At 42.9% G+C, this 17,950-nt stretch overlaps 1 protein-coding gene across 1 annotated transcript in view; it reads left to right on the forward strand.

Annotated features, from left to right (window-relative positions):
* LOC137644054 (tubulin gamma-1 chain) overlaps window positions 1–17,950 on the forward strand; it is a 71,474-nt gene that overhangs the window by 21,389 nt on the left and 32,135 nt on the right. Inside the window, exon 4 of the mRNA XM_068376962.1 lies at window positions 8,054–8,248. Coding sequence (XP_068233063.1) covers window positions 8,054–8,248 — 195 coding nt within the window. The remainder of the gene's footprint in view (window positions 1–8,053; window positions 8,249–17,950) is intronic.

Genomic DNA, 17,950 nt, shown 5'->3' on the forward strand with positions numbered 1-17,950 from the left:
TTGGACGCCATGGGTCAGGCAGTTTTGGCCCATATTACCACTCTGATGGACAATCTTTGCAAGGAGAGCGAAGCACGGGAAGCGAAGCTCACAAGAGAGCTCTGCGAAGCGAGACGGACCGCCGCCTCCTGAGGGTCTTACAAGCGACCCAGAGTTCAAGATCTGCCAACCTGCTCCGAGACCAATCCCTGGAGGTATGCCGAGTACATGCCTATAACCAACGGCAAGCTCTACGTCTCAGAGAAGATTGGAGCCGTCCCCCTGGATGACATCCAGTTCCGGCCGAGCTTCAACGCTTACTCTTGACTGCTTCATTCGACTGAAGCATGAGCCAGCGTCTAAAGAGGAGACGGAACCGAAGGAGGTCATGGTTTCCACCACGACAAGGCACAGGCTCTCTTTACGAGCAGCCTGAAGAAGGCGGGTTATACCAACTCGCGAGTTTCTGCATTGAGCAAGAAACACCCTACCTTTCTTGCTCCGGCTTCAAGAGCCTTCCCCTTTACGTCGAAGGCATTCCAGTCTGTTGCCAAGGCAGTTGAGGCAGGCAAACCATGCCCTAAACTAGAGGAGTGTAGGCCTCTATCGTTAGCCCTGCCCACGGATGAGAAGGAATGGAAGGAAGTCGTCCTAACCTTCTCAGTAGGAAAGCTTGATGCCGATATCGCGGGACAGCAGTTCAGGGAGAACCTCCCTAAGCTGTCGTACTTCCTCTTGCAAATGGAGCAAGATATAAAAGAGAGGCTTGCCGCCTCCCTGTCCCTCCAGAACTGCATAGAGATGTGTGCAGGCCACAACAGCACCCCAGACCTGCTCATGGTCCTGGCCAAGATGCATATGGCCACCTTAGTAAAGGACCTGTACGCCTTCATGAAGGCTAGGAGAGCCTGTAGGGAGTTCGTGTTTGCTGCTGTGACAGTGAAACACGAACCCAGGAAGTTGATTTCTTCCAACATCTGGGGTAAGGACCTCTTCCTGAAAGAAGTGGTCTAAGAGGTAGTCGAGAAAGCCGCCACGGAAATAGGAACCTTCTCCAGAAGTGGGGCATTTCTTCAAAGAGGAAGACTTCCCCGGATGCGGGTCCCCAACTAAAGCGGAAGTCAATGAAGCGAAGACTACCTTCTCGGCCTCATCAGCAACATCCTACAGTCACCATGACCGAGATACCCCAAGTGGTTGCTCAACCACAGACCACCTTCCAAGTAGTGCCTCAACAGCTGGTTGCCCAGTCACCAGCTTTCAACCCAGGGTTTGAGAGGCAAACTAATGCCTTTCGTCCGAAAGGAAGAGGTTCTCGACGGGGCTCCTCAAGACACCCCTCCCGAGGCAGGGGAGGACGCGGTCAAGGTGACAAACCCTCCGGACCACCTAAGCAATGAGATGATTCAGGTAGGAGAGAGACTCCAACACTTTCGAGATCGTTGGACCTTCGATCCCTGGGCCCACAGCCTAATAAAAAATGGACTAGGATGGAAATGGAATACGTCTCTACCTTCATTTCCTCAATTCTTCCAACACTCCACCCCCTTACTGGAAGAATATACCTTAGAACTCTTGAGCAAAAAGGTTATAAGGAAAGCAAAGTCCATCAAATTCCAGGAAAGGCTGTTTTGTGTTCCCAAGAAGGACTCGGACAAACTCAGAGTCATTCTAGACTTGTCGCCACTCAACAAGTTCATCGAGAACAACAAGTTCAGGATGTTAACCCTTCAACACATAAGGACCCTGTTACCAAAAGGGGCGTACACAGTCTCAATAGACCTGGCAGATGCTTACTGGCACCTCCTACCTAGGATTCAAGTTACAGAAGACAAAGTATGTCTTCAGTGCCATGCCCTTCGGACTAAACATAGCCCCAAGGATCTTCACGAAACTTGCGGATGCAGTCGTACAACAACTACGCCTAGAAGACGTTCAGGTAGAAGCGTACCTGGACGACTGGCTGGTGTGGGCAGCATCCAAGACTGCTTGTCTGCAAGCATCCAAGAAAGTGATCAAATTCCTGGAACATCTGGGATTCAAGATCAACTTCAAGGAGTCTCGACTCTCTCCAGCTCAGGAGTTTCAATGGCTGGGAATCCATTGGAACTTGAAGTCACACCGCCTTTCTATTCCACCAAGGAAGAGGAGAGAGATTGCGGTGTTTGTCAAGAGATTACTGAAATCCGACAGGATATCAAGATGCCAACAGGAAAGAGTACTGGAGTCTCTCCAGTTTGCAGCAGTAACAGACCCAGTGCTAAGAGCAAAGCTGAAAGATGCGTCAGGAGTCTGGAGAAGATACGCATCAAACGCTCGAAGAGATCTACAAAGACCGGTACCGACCTTACTACGATCACTTCTCAAGCCGTGGTCGAAGGTCACGAGCCTAACAAGGACCATTCCCTTACAATCACCTCCCCCATCGGTGACCATCCACACGAATGCCTCGACGGAAGGACGGGGAGGTCACTCCCATCAAAGAAAAGCCCAAGGGACTTGGTCATCCCTGTTCAAGACCTTTCACATCAATATTCTGGAGGCCATGGCAGTCCTCTTGACGCTGAAAAAACTATCCCCTCACAGATCAGCCCACATCAGGCTGGTCTTTGACAGTGAAGTGATAGTGAGATGTCTGAACCGACAAGGCTCGAGATCGCCCCATATCAACCATGTGATGTTAGCCAGCTTTCGTTTAGCGAAAAAGAAGAGATGGCACTTATCAGCAGTTCACCTACACGCCTACAAGGGTTCCGCAGTGTTACAGCGGACGCTCTATTCAGGCTAAAGCCGATAGAGTCAGAATGGTCCCTAGACGCAAACTCATTCTCCTTCATCTTGGAACAAGCCCCGGAACTGCAGATCTACCTCTTCGCGACAAGCGACAACAAGAAACTACCTCGATATGTAGCCCCATACGAGGACCCTCTGGCAGAGACGACGGACGCCATGTCCCTCGATTGGAACAGTTGGACCCGGATCTACCTGTTTCCTCCAACCAATCTCCTGCTGAAGGTCCTCAACAATCTGAGATCCTTCAAGGGAACTGCAGCACTAGTGGCCCCCAAGTGGCCCAAGAGCAATTGGTTCCCTCTGGTGATGGAACTGAAACTGAGGCTGGTCCCTCTACCGAACCCAGCTCTTTCTCAACTGGTTCAGAAGTCGACTGTAATTCAGCCTTGACTAGACCTCTTCTATACGCCTTCCAGGTGGACCTGGCGAACGAAATCTTTAACAAGATCCTGAAGGCATGCGCTAGACTTAAACCTGCAGCCCCTCCGAAGCCCATTTCATGGTCTCTGGACAAAGTCTTACACTATGCTTCAGCCTTGAACAATGAAGATTGTTCTCTTAAGGATCTAACCCAAAAAGTGATTTTCCTGTTCGCTATAGCCTCAGGTGCTAGAGTTAGTGAAATAGTAGCCCTATCAAGAGACGAGGGCCATATTCAGTTCACAGAAGTGGGAGAATTGAATCTCTTTCCTGATCCTACCTTTCTCACCAAAAACGAGCTACTCACCAAAAGGTGGTGTCCCTGGAGAATCTGCTCTGTGAAGGAAGATGTCCAGTAGAGTGTCTAAAGGTCTATCTTCGAAGAACTTCAGACTTCAGGGGAGGACAGCTCTTTAAAGGCGAAACCTCAGGATCGAACTTATCCCTAAAACAACTGAGGGCGAAGCTCACCTACTTCATTTGCAGAGCTGATCCTGATAATACACCCGCAGGTCATGATCCGAGAAAAATTGCTTCCTCACTGAACTTTTTTCAGTATATGGACTTTGAGCGTCTTCGCTCATACACTGGTTGGAAGTCCTCCAGAGTGTTTTACAAACATTATGCGTAGCAAGTGCACAAAATCAAACATTATGTGGTGGCGGCAGGTAGTGTGGTGAAACCTATCGTCTAGTGCTGCGATGAACAGTGAATTGATTGGGACTCTCAATTCGGGTGAAAAGATGTTGACACTTTCAAGTGCAATATCCTTTTATGTGAGTGTCACCCTGGTGACACTAGAACTGTTCATTCTTTCAGGTGCAGAATTATACAAATGACACTTGTGCCATGTGTACATTGTACACAGTGTTGATAGTATCCAACATTTACAGTAAAAATTATTTTGATAATTTTCTCAACTGTTGTGAGTGGCATTAACCCTTTTCTTCCATTTCAGGTAGAAAAACATTGTCTGTATATGTTGAATGTATAATTATCTTTTATGTTATATTACACATGTTATTCCATTTACTCATTTAACTTAAATACAGTAAATGACTAAAAGTGTAATTGCGTCCTATTTCGCCCCACAAGTAGCAAAAATAAAACATAGCCGGAGTTCTTTTACTTATTTTCCTAAGTAAAACTCATACTTATTGTACTGTTGTATATGAACAAATAGATCTGGTTGATACTTATATTTGTTCTTACACATATACAAACCTTGAGGTTTTATTGTCTAGCAAGACACTTCCCTGCAGGGGGCAGGAAGCCCTAACATTGTTCCATGATTAGCGGTAATGACGTATAACGGTATCGTCATATCTCTCAGTGGTCTGGATGACCATATAAAAGCTAACCCAAGGTTGAGGCAGTTATACAAACCCACAGACACAGTACTTTCAAGTAATTCTCTGGTTAACTTCCATCAGGACAACATGGCGTGAGCCCAAAAAACGTATTTTGAGGCAAAGCGAAAAATCTATTTTCGTGTGAGATGGCCATGTTGTCCTGATGGACCCACCCTCCTTTTCTAAGAAAAGGCTTAGGTAATAATCCCTCCCAAAACTACTATATCTGTAGCACCATGCTCAATGCTACAAGGAATGAGCACTATATTGGAGCCCTGTAATAGTAGGGGAGGAAGGGTAACCTTATTAACAGCTCCCCTTCAATTTTGCCACTTCCCCCTCGGAGCGAAAACGCTATTCTGGGGTGAAGATTGGCGTGTGTCATATCAAGATATACATCCCACGATATTATGCGATATCCTTAAGAGAAATTTTAAGGATACTCGCGCCAGGAGTTAGAATTCTGGAGACCTATGGTCAATTCTCTGGGAGTATCACTGTAGCCAAATATCCCTTAGAAAGCTGTCTATAGGAAGCTTCCATCAGAACGGCATGGCCATCTCACCCAAAAATAAATTTTTCGCTTTCCTTCAAAATCCGTTTTTCATATTTATGTTTGACCTATTGCTTAGTACAAAGTTTTTATGTTGAACAGGCTGACATGTCTTTTTATAGTTTATATTTGACATATCTGTTTTGACGTTGTTACTGTTTTTAGAATGATTTATTGTTAATTTGTTCTCATCATTCATTTATTTCCTTATTTCCTTTCCTCACTGGGCTATTTTTCCTTATTGGAGCCCTTGGGCTTATAGCATCTTGCTTTTCCAACTAAGGTTGTAGCTTGGCTAGTAGTAATAATAATATTGTAATAAGAAGCCAGGAATAATCTCAACAGTGAAAAAAAACCTATTAGAAATTTAAGCTGAAATTGAAGATGACTTAGAGGGATTTTCCACCCTGAAAGTGTCCCCCAGGGCTTTTGTTAGGGTTTAGCTCATTAATGTCTTTTACTCTGGGGTTTTGGAAAGTCCCAAATTGGTGTGATCTTGATCTTTGAAAAGGATAACTTCTCTTTCCTTGAAAAGACTCATGTTTCCGGTTATCAGTTGAGAGACTTGGAAGGCTGGTGTTAGAAATAGTTCCATATAATTAGAATGACTTGAATGTATTGTTTCGGAACCAGTAATATCTTGTGAAGAAGGAAGGGTTGACTCTAAGCAGATCAGCTTAATTTATTAGTTGAAGAAGAATACATCGCCTTAGGAGAGGAATGGCTTGATTTCTTAGAAATGGATTGGTTCAGATCTTAAACATGGACTGACTTTAATCAATCCTTAGAAGTCAAATAACTGGTCCCTTGGGACAGTGAATTGAATCCTCAGCAATGGAATGGCTATTGTAATAAAAAATTTTGCCGTTCTGGTCCTTAGACAAGTAGTATTAGGGATTTTCGAGGACTATAGAGTGCTTCTGATGTTTTAAAATGGGATTCTGTCCATACCTGTCATATCTTGCCATGTATTGTTGCCAGTACAGTAGGTCCTCAACTTGTTGTAAACACACTACTTACAAATATTTGCAGATACAAGCACAAATCCAACGGAAATCACAAATCTCAGATATTGTATCAAAATTTAGTACAGTATACTGTAATAAGATAAAGAAATACTGTAATAAAGTATGTGATTTAATGCAGTAAGCAAAACATTTGCAATAACCTGATATTTATTTCATATGAAATGTTGTCATGGGAGTCAGGTTAGGCCTGCCCTAGGCCAAAATGTAACAAAATTTGACTTGCAAACTGCTTCTTGGAACCTATTAAGTTTGTAAGTTGAGGACCTGTATAACCTTATGGATAGGCTCATTGGAAAACAAAATTACTCTTCTTTGATCTGTCAAAGAAAAGAGTTGAGTTTCGCCTGTTCTCAAACTGGCTTGACTGGAAAGCTGAAACAGGTGCCTCTGGAGTTACTGGTAAATACTACCAAAGGTGATGCATGAATTCAAACTTCAACAAGAAATGCAAGTATTTAAACTCCTCCAATTGATTAAGGCAAGTATTCCAGAAAGGAGCAGTTACTTGCAGAAACAAGGTCTTGAACAGTATTGACTTGCCTGCCTTGGGTATGGATAACGTTAGAAGAAAGATGCTCTTTCAATGCAATTGAATAAATAAAAGAGCAGCTTAAGAGTGTCGCCCTTGACAGCAATATTGAGGCTGAGGATGGAACATCAGAAACGTAGACCTATATTATTGCTTCCTCCTGTTGCACTTGACCCATCTCTCCTTGTACTAATTGTTGCAGACTCAACAGAAAAGGAGGACCACTCCAGTCTCCGTAAATGCATGTGCAATTTTAAAATCAAAGACCTTTTTATGATCAACTCTCAACAGAAATGGAGGACCCCTCCAGTCTCCGTAAATGCATGTGTCATTTTTTTAGAATCAAGGTACTTTCTAAAGGACTGTCAGATCTTTGCTCAGATTGCATATATAACATTTAAAATTCCTCTAGAAGACTAAAATTACTGCCATATCTTAGCTCATACAGCATCTATAATGTTTACAACCCTTCCGGAAGGCTAAAATCACGGTCTGATCTTTTCTCAGTCAGCCTAATAATGTTAAAAACAATTCCAGAAGGCTAAAATCACTGCCATAGGCATTTGTGGATGGGCAGATATGCTAAATGCAATTCATTAGTGCCCTTTCTCAATCTGTGTAACCTCAGACTCCAACGCTGATACCTATTATGAAACACGATTAAGATTGAATATAACAGTGCAGAGGAACTGACAAAATAAGTATAAAAAGTAAGAATCTAACATGTAAGTACTGTACAAGAAGAGTACTGTACATGATTAAATATGCTGAAGAAGTAAGTCGAGGTAAAATCCCAACTTGACAAAATAAATACCTGTAAGTGAAAACATATGAGGATGAAAAGTCCAAAGGGAGATGGCAAAAATGCAGTCTATGGGTAAAGTCAGAGGAAGACCATAGTGTAATAAGGACAAGGGAAAAACTTCTGACTTATTGCTATTTGTACTAAATAATCTAGAGAAGTGCAAACTTACAGTTGGTGAGACTGAAAAGTTACAAACTATTGGCAATGAGTTAGCAGTTCACAGTTTTCAAGTTGTATGCTTAAAAGTAGCTTCTAATTAGATTAAATGCAAAGGCTGTATAATCTTGTCATACATTCCTATCTCCATTGTATAATTAGAAGTTCTTATGAGGTGATTTCAGGAATAACTTAGTTTGTGTCATCTATAGTGGATCTTTATAAAGTAAAATAAAAGGGTCTGTGTTAGCAAGGAATAATGTGATTAGATATAGTCTAGGATACATTATAATAGACTTTCCATTTTATCATTGTGACTGGAAAAAATTTATATTCCTGTGCCATTTATTCATATTTTGGGTATTGTATTTAGAATTTAATATAATTTTTATCTGAATTTATTTGTGAGCATTTTGCCTTTATTTCCCTTTGTTACAGTGATGTGGTTGTGCAGCCTTACAATTCGTTGCTAACCTTGAAACGTCTGACATTAAGTGCTGATTGTGTTGTGGTTTTGGACAATACTGCTCTAAATCGTATTGCATCTGATCGTCTTCACATAACCAACCCAACCTTCTCACAGATCAATTCTTTAGTGTCAAATATAATGTCAGTTTCTACAGCAACTTTAAGGTATGTTTTTTACGGTGTGTGATTTCCTGAATTTGTTTATTTGGAGTGGGGTACTCTTTAGAATTACTACCCACTGTATATGCTCTGAATTGGAAATTTTGAATTTGCAGCACTGCCAATTGTACAATTGTACCAAAGAAATGTAAATATGTAAAGAATTTTCAGTGTATGTGACAATATTACTTGTGCTACATTACCACCTCCCTTACAATATGTCTTTTTTTACATATTTACAATGTGAAACAGGAATAGTATTTTTTTATCGATGATGTAAGAATGAATGCAGGTTTATTATAACTCATACAAATGAGTTGAATTCACTTTGAGAGAGATTGTCTGGTAATTAGGTAATTAGTATTCTGCACTTTTAATTCGTATCACATCAGACCTGCATTGCTCTATGCTGTAGAAACATGGGAATGTTAACTCTTTCCTTACCATGATATTATGCACATCATGTTGCTGCCATGACTGGGTTCTTGGTTGCTAGGAAAAAAAATCAAATTGCTGTAGCAACTTTTAATATTTGAAATAAAGCATTAATTCTTTTTCAATTTTAAACTTAGCCGGTGATTATATAAGCTGCAACTCTGTTGCTCGACAGAAAACTCTACGTTAAAAATCCGCCAGCGATCGCAATGCAGGTAGGGGGTGTACTTCAACAGCGCCATCTGTCGTGCAGGTACTCAGTACTCAATGTAAACACAGAACTCAATTTTCTCTCTGTCGGGCTACCGGCAAGACCTACTAATTCGCTGTTACTAACTGGATTTGTTTTCACAACTATTTGGTGAAATACACTATTCTAGTTTTGTGCTTTCGCTATGCAGGTGTTTTATCTTCATCTCAAAACTTGAACTCGTTTTGGATAGATTTAATTATGGTGACAAAGAGAGTATGGACTCTCTTTCACTTTTAAATGGCCGACCCTTCCCTTAGACGGAAGTGTGTTTAGGTTTTTAGTAATTTTGCTTAACACGTTATAGATCTATATATTTTATATCTCTCCGCCTTTATTAGGCCTCTTCGATTAACTTTCCATTTATTATAAACATATAAAAATAAATTTTTATGTTTTGTTTTTATGCGACCTTTCCTGATAGTAGGCGGTCCTAACTTGGAACCGAAGTTAATCAACGTTGAGCCCGTTATATCGTATTTAGCCTTTAAAGAATTTAAAACTTTTTAAATTTAATGTTTTATGAAAGAATTTCTTTGATAGTCTTCGTACTGTTTTCAAAGATGAACTAACGTTCAGTTTTTTAGACTACGCAGTTGTTGACGTTCAGGACGTTCAACATGCGCTCTATCGTTACGATAGAGAGAGAGTGTATCACGGTTTCACTTTGCAGTAAGAGTAAATCGATTCTGACGTTTTGTTCATTCTTTCTTAGCTTAAATGTTTTAAATTCTAAAATAAAGGAACTTTTTATTTGGAAAACCTTTCAGTTTTTTCCTTTAGTCAAATAACATGTTTTTTTGACGATATATAATTGGGCTCTTCTCTTAGGTGCGAAATCAAGAGAGAAAGAGAGAGAGAGATAGAGACGGAGGGAGAGAGAGGAGAGAAAACGTTCCGTTCAAGCGGGTAACGTTGTTCTCGTGTTACTCTCGTCCCTAGTCTCTGTACGGGGAGGAAGGTAAAACGTTTCTAGGGTTTTATTCTTGTCCCCAGGCTATGTGCGGTGAGAGATTGTAAACGTAGTTTATTTGAACTAGTGTTTAGTCTCTTTCCCAGCCACTGAATTTTTTATCTTTATATATGTTTTCTGTTTTTTGCTAGTATTAATGAGCTGCATTATACGACTGATTTCGCAATTACTACCTTTTAATGAAGGGTAGAATTGCGTGTTTCAGGTAGAAATCAGTAAAAGTTTCGATTTCAGTGAAATAAGTGCAAAACAGAAAATCGATAAAGTGATATGCGCAAAGTGTTACAGTGTTGCGTCCGAGGGTTCGTCTGTTCGTGCCTGTCGTTCACCTAGTCCGGGACCTCTTGCAAGCTCCCAAGCCCAGGGGAGAAGTAATGTCGAACGACTTATGGGTTCGAGAGGCCTTGATCAACGAACAGACGTTTTTCCCTCCGTGGTTTCGGGCGTATCTACCCAAGATCGCCCCACCCACACAAAGACGAGAGAGCCCATTTATTTCTCGTCTGCGGAAGAGGTTTCTCGTAAGAAACCATGGACCAAGGTCTCGCGGCTTATTAAGCGCAAGTCGGTCCCTTCCGCGCAAGTCCAACGGCCCAGTTGTAGCCACTGGGTCAGTTCGGACTCGCTGCAGTCTTCCGACGACTGCTCACCTCCTAAGAGAGGCAAAGCGGTACCGCATCAGGCAGTCACACCGTCTGTTGCCGCACCTGCTCTTGTAGACCCTAAGTGGTCTTTGCTGCAGACCATGCAGTCTCAGTTAACGTCATTGATGCAGGACTTTCGTGCGGAGAAGGTTGACACCAACCTCTAGCCTACAACCAACCACGGTTGTGCGTCTTGTGGACGCTGAGGCGACCTTCTGCCGCACTCCAGCTGAGAGAGTCCCGCCACCCATGCGTTCCAGTGTACCCTGCCAGCCGCATGTTGACGTTCAGCGACGCACGGAACCTTCCGTTGACGTTCGCGAGGTACAACAACAGTCTAAGTTGTTTTGTTTTGACGCGGTGCGTCAACCTCCGCATTCTAGAGTTGTTTTGACTGCTCAGTCTAGACAGTCAAAGCAGTCTCGAGTGGACACTGTACGTCCTCACGCACCTGTTGTGGTTGACAGTTCAGTTGTTGACAGTTCACAGACTGTCAAGCAGTTACATGACGTTGCCTTCTGGTCTGCTACTAATGCTCCAGTGAGAGACTCACTGAGGTAACCTAGCTTTTATCGGACAAGGTTCCTGTAGATGAGGAAGTTGCTGTTCTCCCTCCTACTGATATTCCCTTGAGGACTCTGTCAGATGGAGAGGAGCCTTAAGCTTCTTAGCCTCCTATGGACTTTAATTAAATCATGATGATTTTTTTTTTTTTAAGGATCTTCGTCCGGATCTTGTAACTGCTGCTCCTCGTTCGCCTAAACGTCAGAACTTACACTAGGCCTAGCTACTTCGAAGCCGTTGTTTTTAAGCTAGTGCTCTCTCGCTCTCCTAGAGAGCGTTACGTTGGCTAGGCGACTGGTTTTTGCACCAGGAGGAGTTTTTAGGGATACAGCCTTTGATTTCCCTTCTTTTAAACTGGCTTATAGAGCGAGAGTCTGATATGACACGAGAGAAGTTCTCGGCTTGGGAGTTCATGCCTCTGCCCAGATAGACTTCTCAATTCTGGTAGACTCGCCCTGGCACCTAGCCAGGAGACGCTCCAAGTTGTTTACAGGTCAACTTCTCAGCTTTTGTCAAGCCTTTGAAGTTTTGTTGTACTATTATGTCACACATAACAAGGCTTTCAGGGATGGTAAACGGTTCCGCCTCAGTCGCTAACCCCGTCTGTTGCCACACCTGCTCCCGTAGACCCTAAATGGGCTTTGCTGCAAGCCATGCAGTCCAAGCTTGCGTCCTTGATAGAGGACTTAAATGCGGAGAAGAACCTTCTGGCCAACAACCTTCCAACCGGTCGGTTGTGCGCCCTGTTGACGCTGAGGTAACCTACTCGCGTCTGCCAGTTGAGGTGGTTCCTCCTTCTGGCCAACAACCTTCCAACCGGTCGGTTGTGCGCCCTGTTGACGCTGAGGTAACCTACTCGCGTCTGCCAGTTGAGGTGGTTCCTCCTTCTGGCCAACAACCTTCCAACCGGTCGGTTGTGCGCCCTGTTGACGCTGAGGTAACCTACTCGCGTCTGCCAGTTGAGGTGGTTCCTCCACCGATGCGACCCAGTGTGGGTTGCCAGTCGCACGTTGACGTTAAGCGACGCTCGGAGGTGGTTGTTGACGTTCAGGACGTTCAACAACCAGCAGAGGTGACTTGTTGTGACGCAGTGCGTCAACCTCAGCAACCCGGTAGGGTGTTGACCGCACAACCCAGACGGTCTAGACAGTTTCGGGTTGACGCTGTACTTCCTCGCGCACCGTTTGTTGACAGTTCACAGACTGTGCAGCAGTTCCATGATATTGCGTCCGGCTCCGTCACGCATCCACCAGTGCGACCGGATTCAGCGAGTCAGACGTTGCCCACTCCGTTGCCGTTTCCTCATCAGTTTCGGATGAGGAACCCTCTGATGAGGACGTTGCTGAACAAGACGATCAGCCCCCAGCCCTGCTATCCATCCAGAAGATGCTGAAGAAGGAACGCTGCTCAGTCAGGCTGTGGATGAGTCTGGTAGGGACACTGTCATCCGTGGATCAATTTGTGTCACTAGGAAGACTACACCTCCGTCCTCTTCTATACCATCTAGCTTTTCACTGGAAAAAGGACAAGACGCTAGAAGCGGTCTCGATCCCGGTTTCCGGAAAGATAAAGTCTTGTCTGACTTGGTGAAAGGACTATATCAACCTTAGGGAGGGTCTTCCCCTGACTGTTCAGACTCCCAACCACGTTCTCTTCTCGGACGCATCGGACGTAGGCTGGGGTGCGACATTAGACGGTAGGGAATGCTCGGGATTATGGAACTCGAGTCAAAGGACAATGCATTTCAACTGCAAGGAGCTACTGGCAGTACGTCTGACCTGGAAAAGCTTCAGGTCTCTCCTTCAAGGCAAAGTGGTGGAGGTGAACTCTGACAACACCACGGCTTTGGCGTACATCTCCAAGCAAGGAGGGACCTACTCTCTGACGTTGTACGAGATCGCAAGGGACCTCCTCACCTGGTCAAAAGGTCTAGACATATCACTAGTAACGAGGTTCATCCAAGGCAACTTGAATGTCATGGCAGATTGTCTCAGTCGGAAGGGACAAATAATTCCAACAGAATGGACCCTCCACAAGGATGTATGCAAGAGACTTTGGGCCACCTGGGGCCAGCCAACCATAGATCTCTTCGCAACCTCGATGACCAAGAGGCTCCCAATATTTTGCTCACCAATCCCGGACCCAGCAGCAGTTCATATAGAGGCCTTTCTACTAGATTGGTCACATCTAGATCTATATGCATTCCCTCCGTTCAAGATTGTCAACAAGGTACTGCAGAAGTTCGCCTCTCACGAAGGGACAAGGTTGACGCTAGTTGCTTCCCTCTGGCCCGCGAGAGAATGGTTCACCGAGGTACTTCGATGGCTAGTAGACGTTCCCAGAACACTTCCCCTAAGGGTGGACCTTCTACGTCAGCCACGCGTAAAGAAGGTACACCAAGGCCTCCACGCTCTTCGTCTGACTGCCTTCAGACTATCGAAAGACTCTCGAGAGCTAGAGGCTTTTCGAAGGAGGCAGCCAGAGCGATTGCTAGAGCAAGGAGAACATCCACCCTTAGAGTCTACCAATCGAAGTGGGAAATCTTCCGAAACTGGTGCAAGTCAGTATCCGTATCCTCGACCAGTACCTCTGTAACTCAAATAGCTGACTTCCTCTTATATCTGAGGAAAGAACGATCTCTTTCAGCTCCCACTATCAAGGGTTACAGAAGCATGTTGGCATCATTCTTCCGTCACAGAGGCTTAGATCTTTCCAACAATAAAGATCTACAGGACCTCCTTAAGTCTTTTGAGACCACGAAGGAGCGTCGTTTGGTTACACCTGGTTGGAATTTAGACGTGGTACTAAGATTCCTTATGTCAGACAGGTTCGAACCGCTACAATCAGCCTCCCTGAAAGATCTCACCTTAAAGACTCTTTTCCTTGTATGCTTAGCCACAGCTAAAAGAGTCAGTGAGATTCATGCCTTCAGCAAGAACATCGGATTCTCATCCGAAACGGCTACATGTTCTACAACTTGGTTTTCTAGCCAAAAACGAGCTGCCTTCTCAGCCTTGGCCAATATCGTTCGATATTCCAAACTTATCATATGGTTGGAAATGAACTAGAAAGAGTCTTATGTCCTGTAAGAGCTCTTAAGTTCTATTTAAAACGAACTAAACCTTTACGAGGCCCGTCTGAAGCTTTATGGTGTTCAGTTAAGAAACCATCTTTGCCTATGTCAAAGAATGCTTTATCCTATTTTATCAGACTGTTAATACGAGAAGCTCATTCCCATCTGAATGAGGAAGACCAAGCTTTGCTGAAGGTAAGGACACACGAAGTTAGAGCTGTCGCAACTTCCGTGGCCTTTAAACAAAATAGATCTCTGCAAAGTATAATCGACGCAACCTATTGGAAAAGCAAGTCAGTGTTCGCGTCTTTTTATCTTAAGAATGTCCAGTCTCTTTACGAGAACTGCTACACTCTGGGACCATTCGTAGCAACGAGTGCAGTAGTGGGTGAGGGCTCAACCACTACAATTCCCTAATTCCATAACCTTTTTAATCTTTCTCTTGAAATGCTTTATTATTGTTTTTGGGTTGTCCGGAAGGCTAAGAAGCCTTTCGCATCCTACTTGATTTGGCGGGTGGTCAAAGTCATTTCTTGAGAAGCGCCTAGATTAGAGGTTTTGATGAGGTCCTGTTGTATGGGTTGCAACCCTTGATACTTCAGATCCTTGGGGTCGCTCAGCATCCTAAGAGGATCGCGAGGCTCCGTAAGGAAGACGTACTTAAAAAGGCAGAGTAATTGTTCAAGTCGACTTCCTTACCAGGTACTTATTTATTTTATGTTTGTTATTTTGAAAAACTGCTAAAATGAAATAAAAAATCCTTAGCTCATAATAATGTAAACAATTATTGCTGGTCTCTACCCACCCCCCTGGGTGTGAATCAGCTTATATAATCACCGGCTAAGTTTAATATTGAAAAATGTTATTTTTATAATAAAATAAATTTTTGAATATACTTACCCGGTGATTATATATTAAAGGACCCTCCCTTCCTCCCCAATAGAGACCCAGTGGACCGAGGAGAAAATTGAGTTCTGTGTTTACATTGAGTACTGAGTACCTGCACGACAGATGGCGCTGTTGAAGTACACCCCCTACCTGCATTGCGATCGCTGGCGGATTTTTAACGTAGAGTTTTCTGTCGAGCAACTGAGTTGCAGCTTATATAATCACCGGGTAAGTATATTCAAAAATTTATTTTATTATAAAAATAACATTTTTCTAAAAGGTTATATATTAAGTCAGAATAATTTTGAATTGCAATAAAACTTGCCTAGGTATAAATTTTGAGTTAGGGGGAAAAAAATGCTACCTACACTGATAAATATTTGCAGAAAAAAGCACAAGAGATAGGAATGTGAGGTTTGTTGCATCATCTTTCTGAATAAATTCTGTATCTACAGGGTTTTAATTTTTCTATTTTAACCCAGATAATCATACATACATACATATACCAAAGGCACTTCCCCCAATTTTGGGGGGTAGCCGACAACAACAAGAAACAAAACAAAAAAGGGGACCTCTACTCTCTACGTTCCTCCAGCCTAACCAGGGACTCAGCCGAGTTCAGCTGGTACTGCTAGGGTGCCACAGCCCAACCTCCCACATTTCCATCACAGATGAAGCTTCATACTGCTGAGTCCCCTACTGCTGCTACCTCCGCGGTCATCTAAGGCACCGGAGGAAGCAGCAGGGCCTACCGGAACTGCGTCACAATCGCTCGCCATTCATTCCTATTTCTCGCACGCTCTCTTGCCTCTCTCACATCTATCCTCCTATCACCCAGAGCTTTCTTCACACCATCCATCCACCCAAACCTTGGCCTTCCTCTTGTACTTCTCCCATCAACTCTTGCATTCATCACCTTCTTTAGCAGACAGCCATTTTCCATTCTCTCAACATGGCCAAACCACTTCAACACATTCATATCCACTCTAGCAACTAACTCATTTCTTACACCCGTTCTCACCCTCACCACTTCGTTCCTAACCCTATCTACTCGAGATACACCAGCCATACTCCTCAGACACTTCATCTCAAACACATTCAATTTCTGTCTCTCCATCACTTTCATTCCCCACAACTCCGATCCATACATCACAGTTGGTACAATCACTTTCTCATATAGAACTCTCTTTACATTCATGCCCAAGCCTCTATTTTTTACTACTCCCTTAACTGCCCCCAACACTTTGCAACCTTCATTCACTCTCTGACGTACATCTGCTTCCACTCCACCATAATCATACATAAATATTAAAAAAATTATCGTAAGATATAAGAAATTCTGAGCATGAAAACAGCGATTGCTAAGTTTTTTCATATTATTATTTGGGACCATGTGTGCCTGTGATTTAACTAAGGCTCTAACACTAATACAGGCCTATTTTATGTTAAGGCTATTTTTTTTTAATTTTTAATGAATATTTAATAAAGAAATTTCTTTTGACAGTGTCTTGCATGTCCATTGGTTGTACTCTAGGGTGTCTAGACTTTGACAATGTCAGGGATGTCCATCAGTTACCAATAATTTCAGATTTATAGCTTGAATACTGTGTGAAGGTTACATTACGAGCAAAGAATTGAAGAAGAGATGTTATGTCCAGAAGTTGGAAAGGTTAGACCTCAAAGAATAAGATGGTGTTGACTGGGATGAAAGTGATGCAAAACGGTTGGTCAAAAAAGTAGTTGGTATGAAAGTCACTGGACAAAAACCCGTAGGAAGGCCAAGGAAATCATGGAAAAGGTTGAGGATGAAAACCTAGTCCTGATGAAGGTTGAGGAAGACAGGTGTACAGGATAGAAGAATGGAAAAAATATATATGTATAATCCTGTAAAGGGAAAAACGGAAATATAAACATTTATGGTGATGATTTGATTCTTTGTTTATAGTTTCACTTTCAGGTCATTAAGCAAAAGAAATCTAAGGCTTGATTAAAAGATGGTGTAATTGTGCTTGCTCATTTGTATTGTGTATACAGTATCAGTACTAATTTTTTTTTTTTTTTAGTTATAATTGTATTCCTTAGACAAAAAGTATAATGGTTATTAATATAACTTGTGAATTATCTTTTGTAAGTAACAAAGGGATGAATTATATCATGAAGAGTAGCACTTCTATAACTTGTACGTAAACATCTTGCCAAGTCACATTGTAGCAAGTCAGAAATTTCCCCAAGTCTGTTAATCTGACCAGTAAACAATCTTTTATTGCAAAGTTTCGACCAAATGTTACTAATTTTCCTAGTCTTGAGTCTCAGGGTGACGTAAGCTATACTCACATTTGAAACACTAACTTTTGAGTTAATTTTGTGTTCTACAATACCATACAGTCAGCCCTCCTTAATTGGGGGGTTAGGTAACAGAGACAGGTGTGAAAAGCGAGAATCCATCAATGCTGGCTGCCATAGGGCGGGTCAACTCATGACCTACCAACTCAAGGCCCATTGCCTACATGTGGTCAACTAATACAGTAGCTAATCCACTGTATTGCATTATATTGTATTTATTAGTGTATGAACACAACTCTGTAACACATGTACACAAGTGTACAATACATACATACAGTACATGGTAAGACTCTGGTAAACATGATACGAGTCATCACCACACTTATACGTACATGTAGTTAAGTTTCCCATGCTGTTGTTCCTATCTAAAAACACTCACCGATACTGTAGTGTATATTACTGTAGAATATGTACAGTACTAAAACTACAGTACGGCTTAATTAATTAAGTTAACACTCGTAAGTGATTGCTGTTTTCAGCAGGTCGACTCGCACCGTTCCAACTCAACGTACACGTAGCCTATATCTACATTGCCACT

This window comes from Palaemon carinicauda, chromosome 7 (assembly GCF_036898095.1).
Source record: "Palaemon carinicauda isolate YSFRI2023 chromosome 7, ASM3689809v2, whole genome shotgun sequence".
NCBI classification, from domain to species: Eukaryota; Metazoa; Arthropoda; class Malacostraca; order Decapoda; family Palaemonidae; genus Palaemon; species Palaemon carinicauda.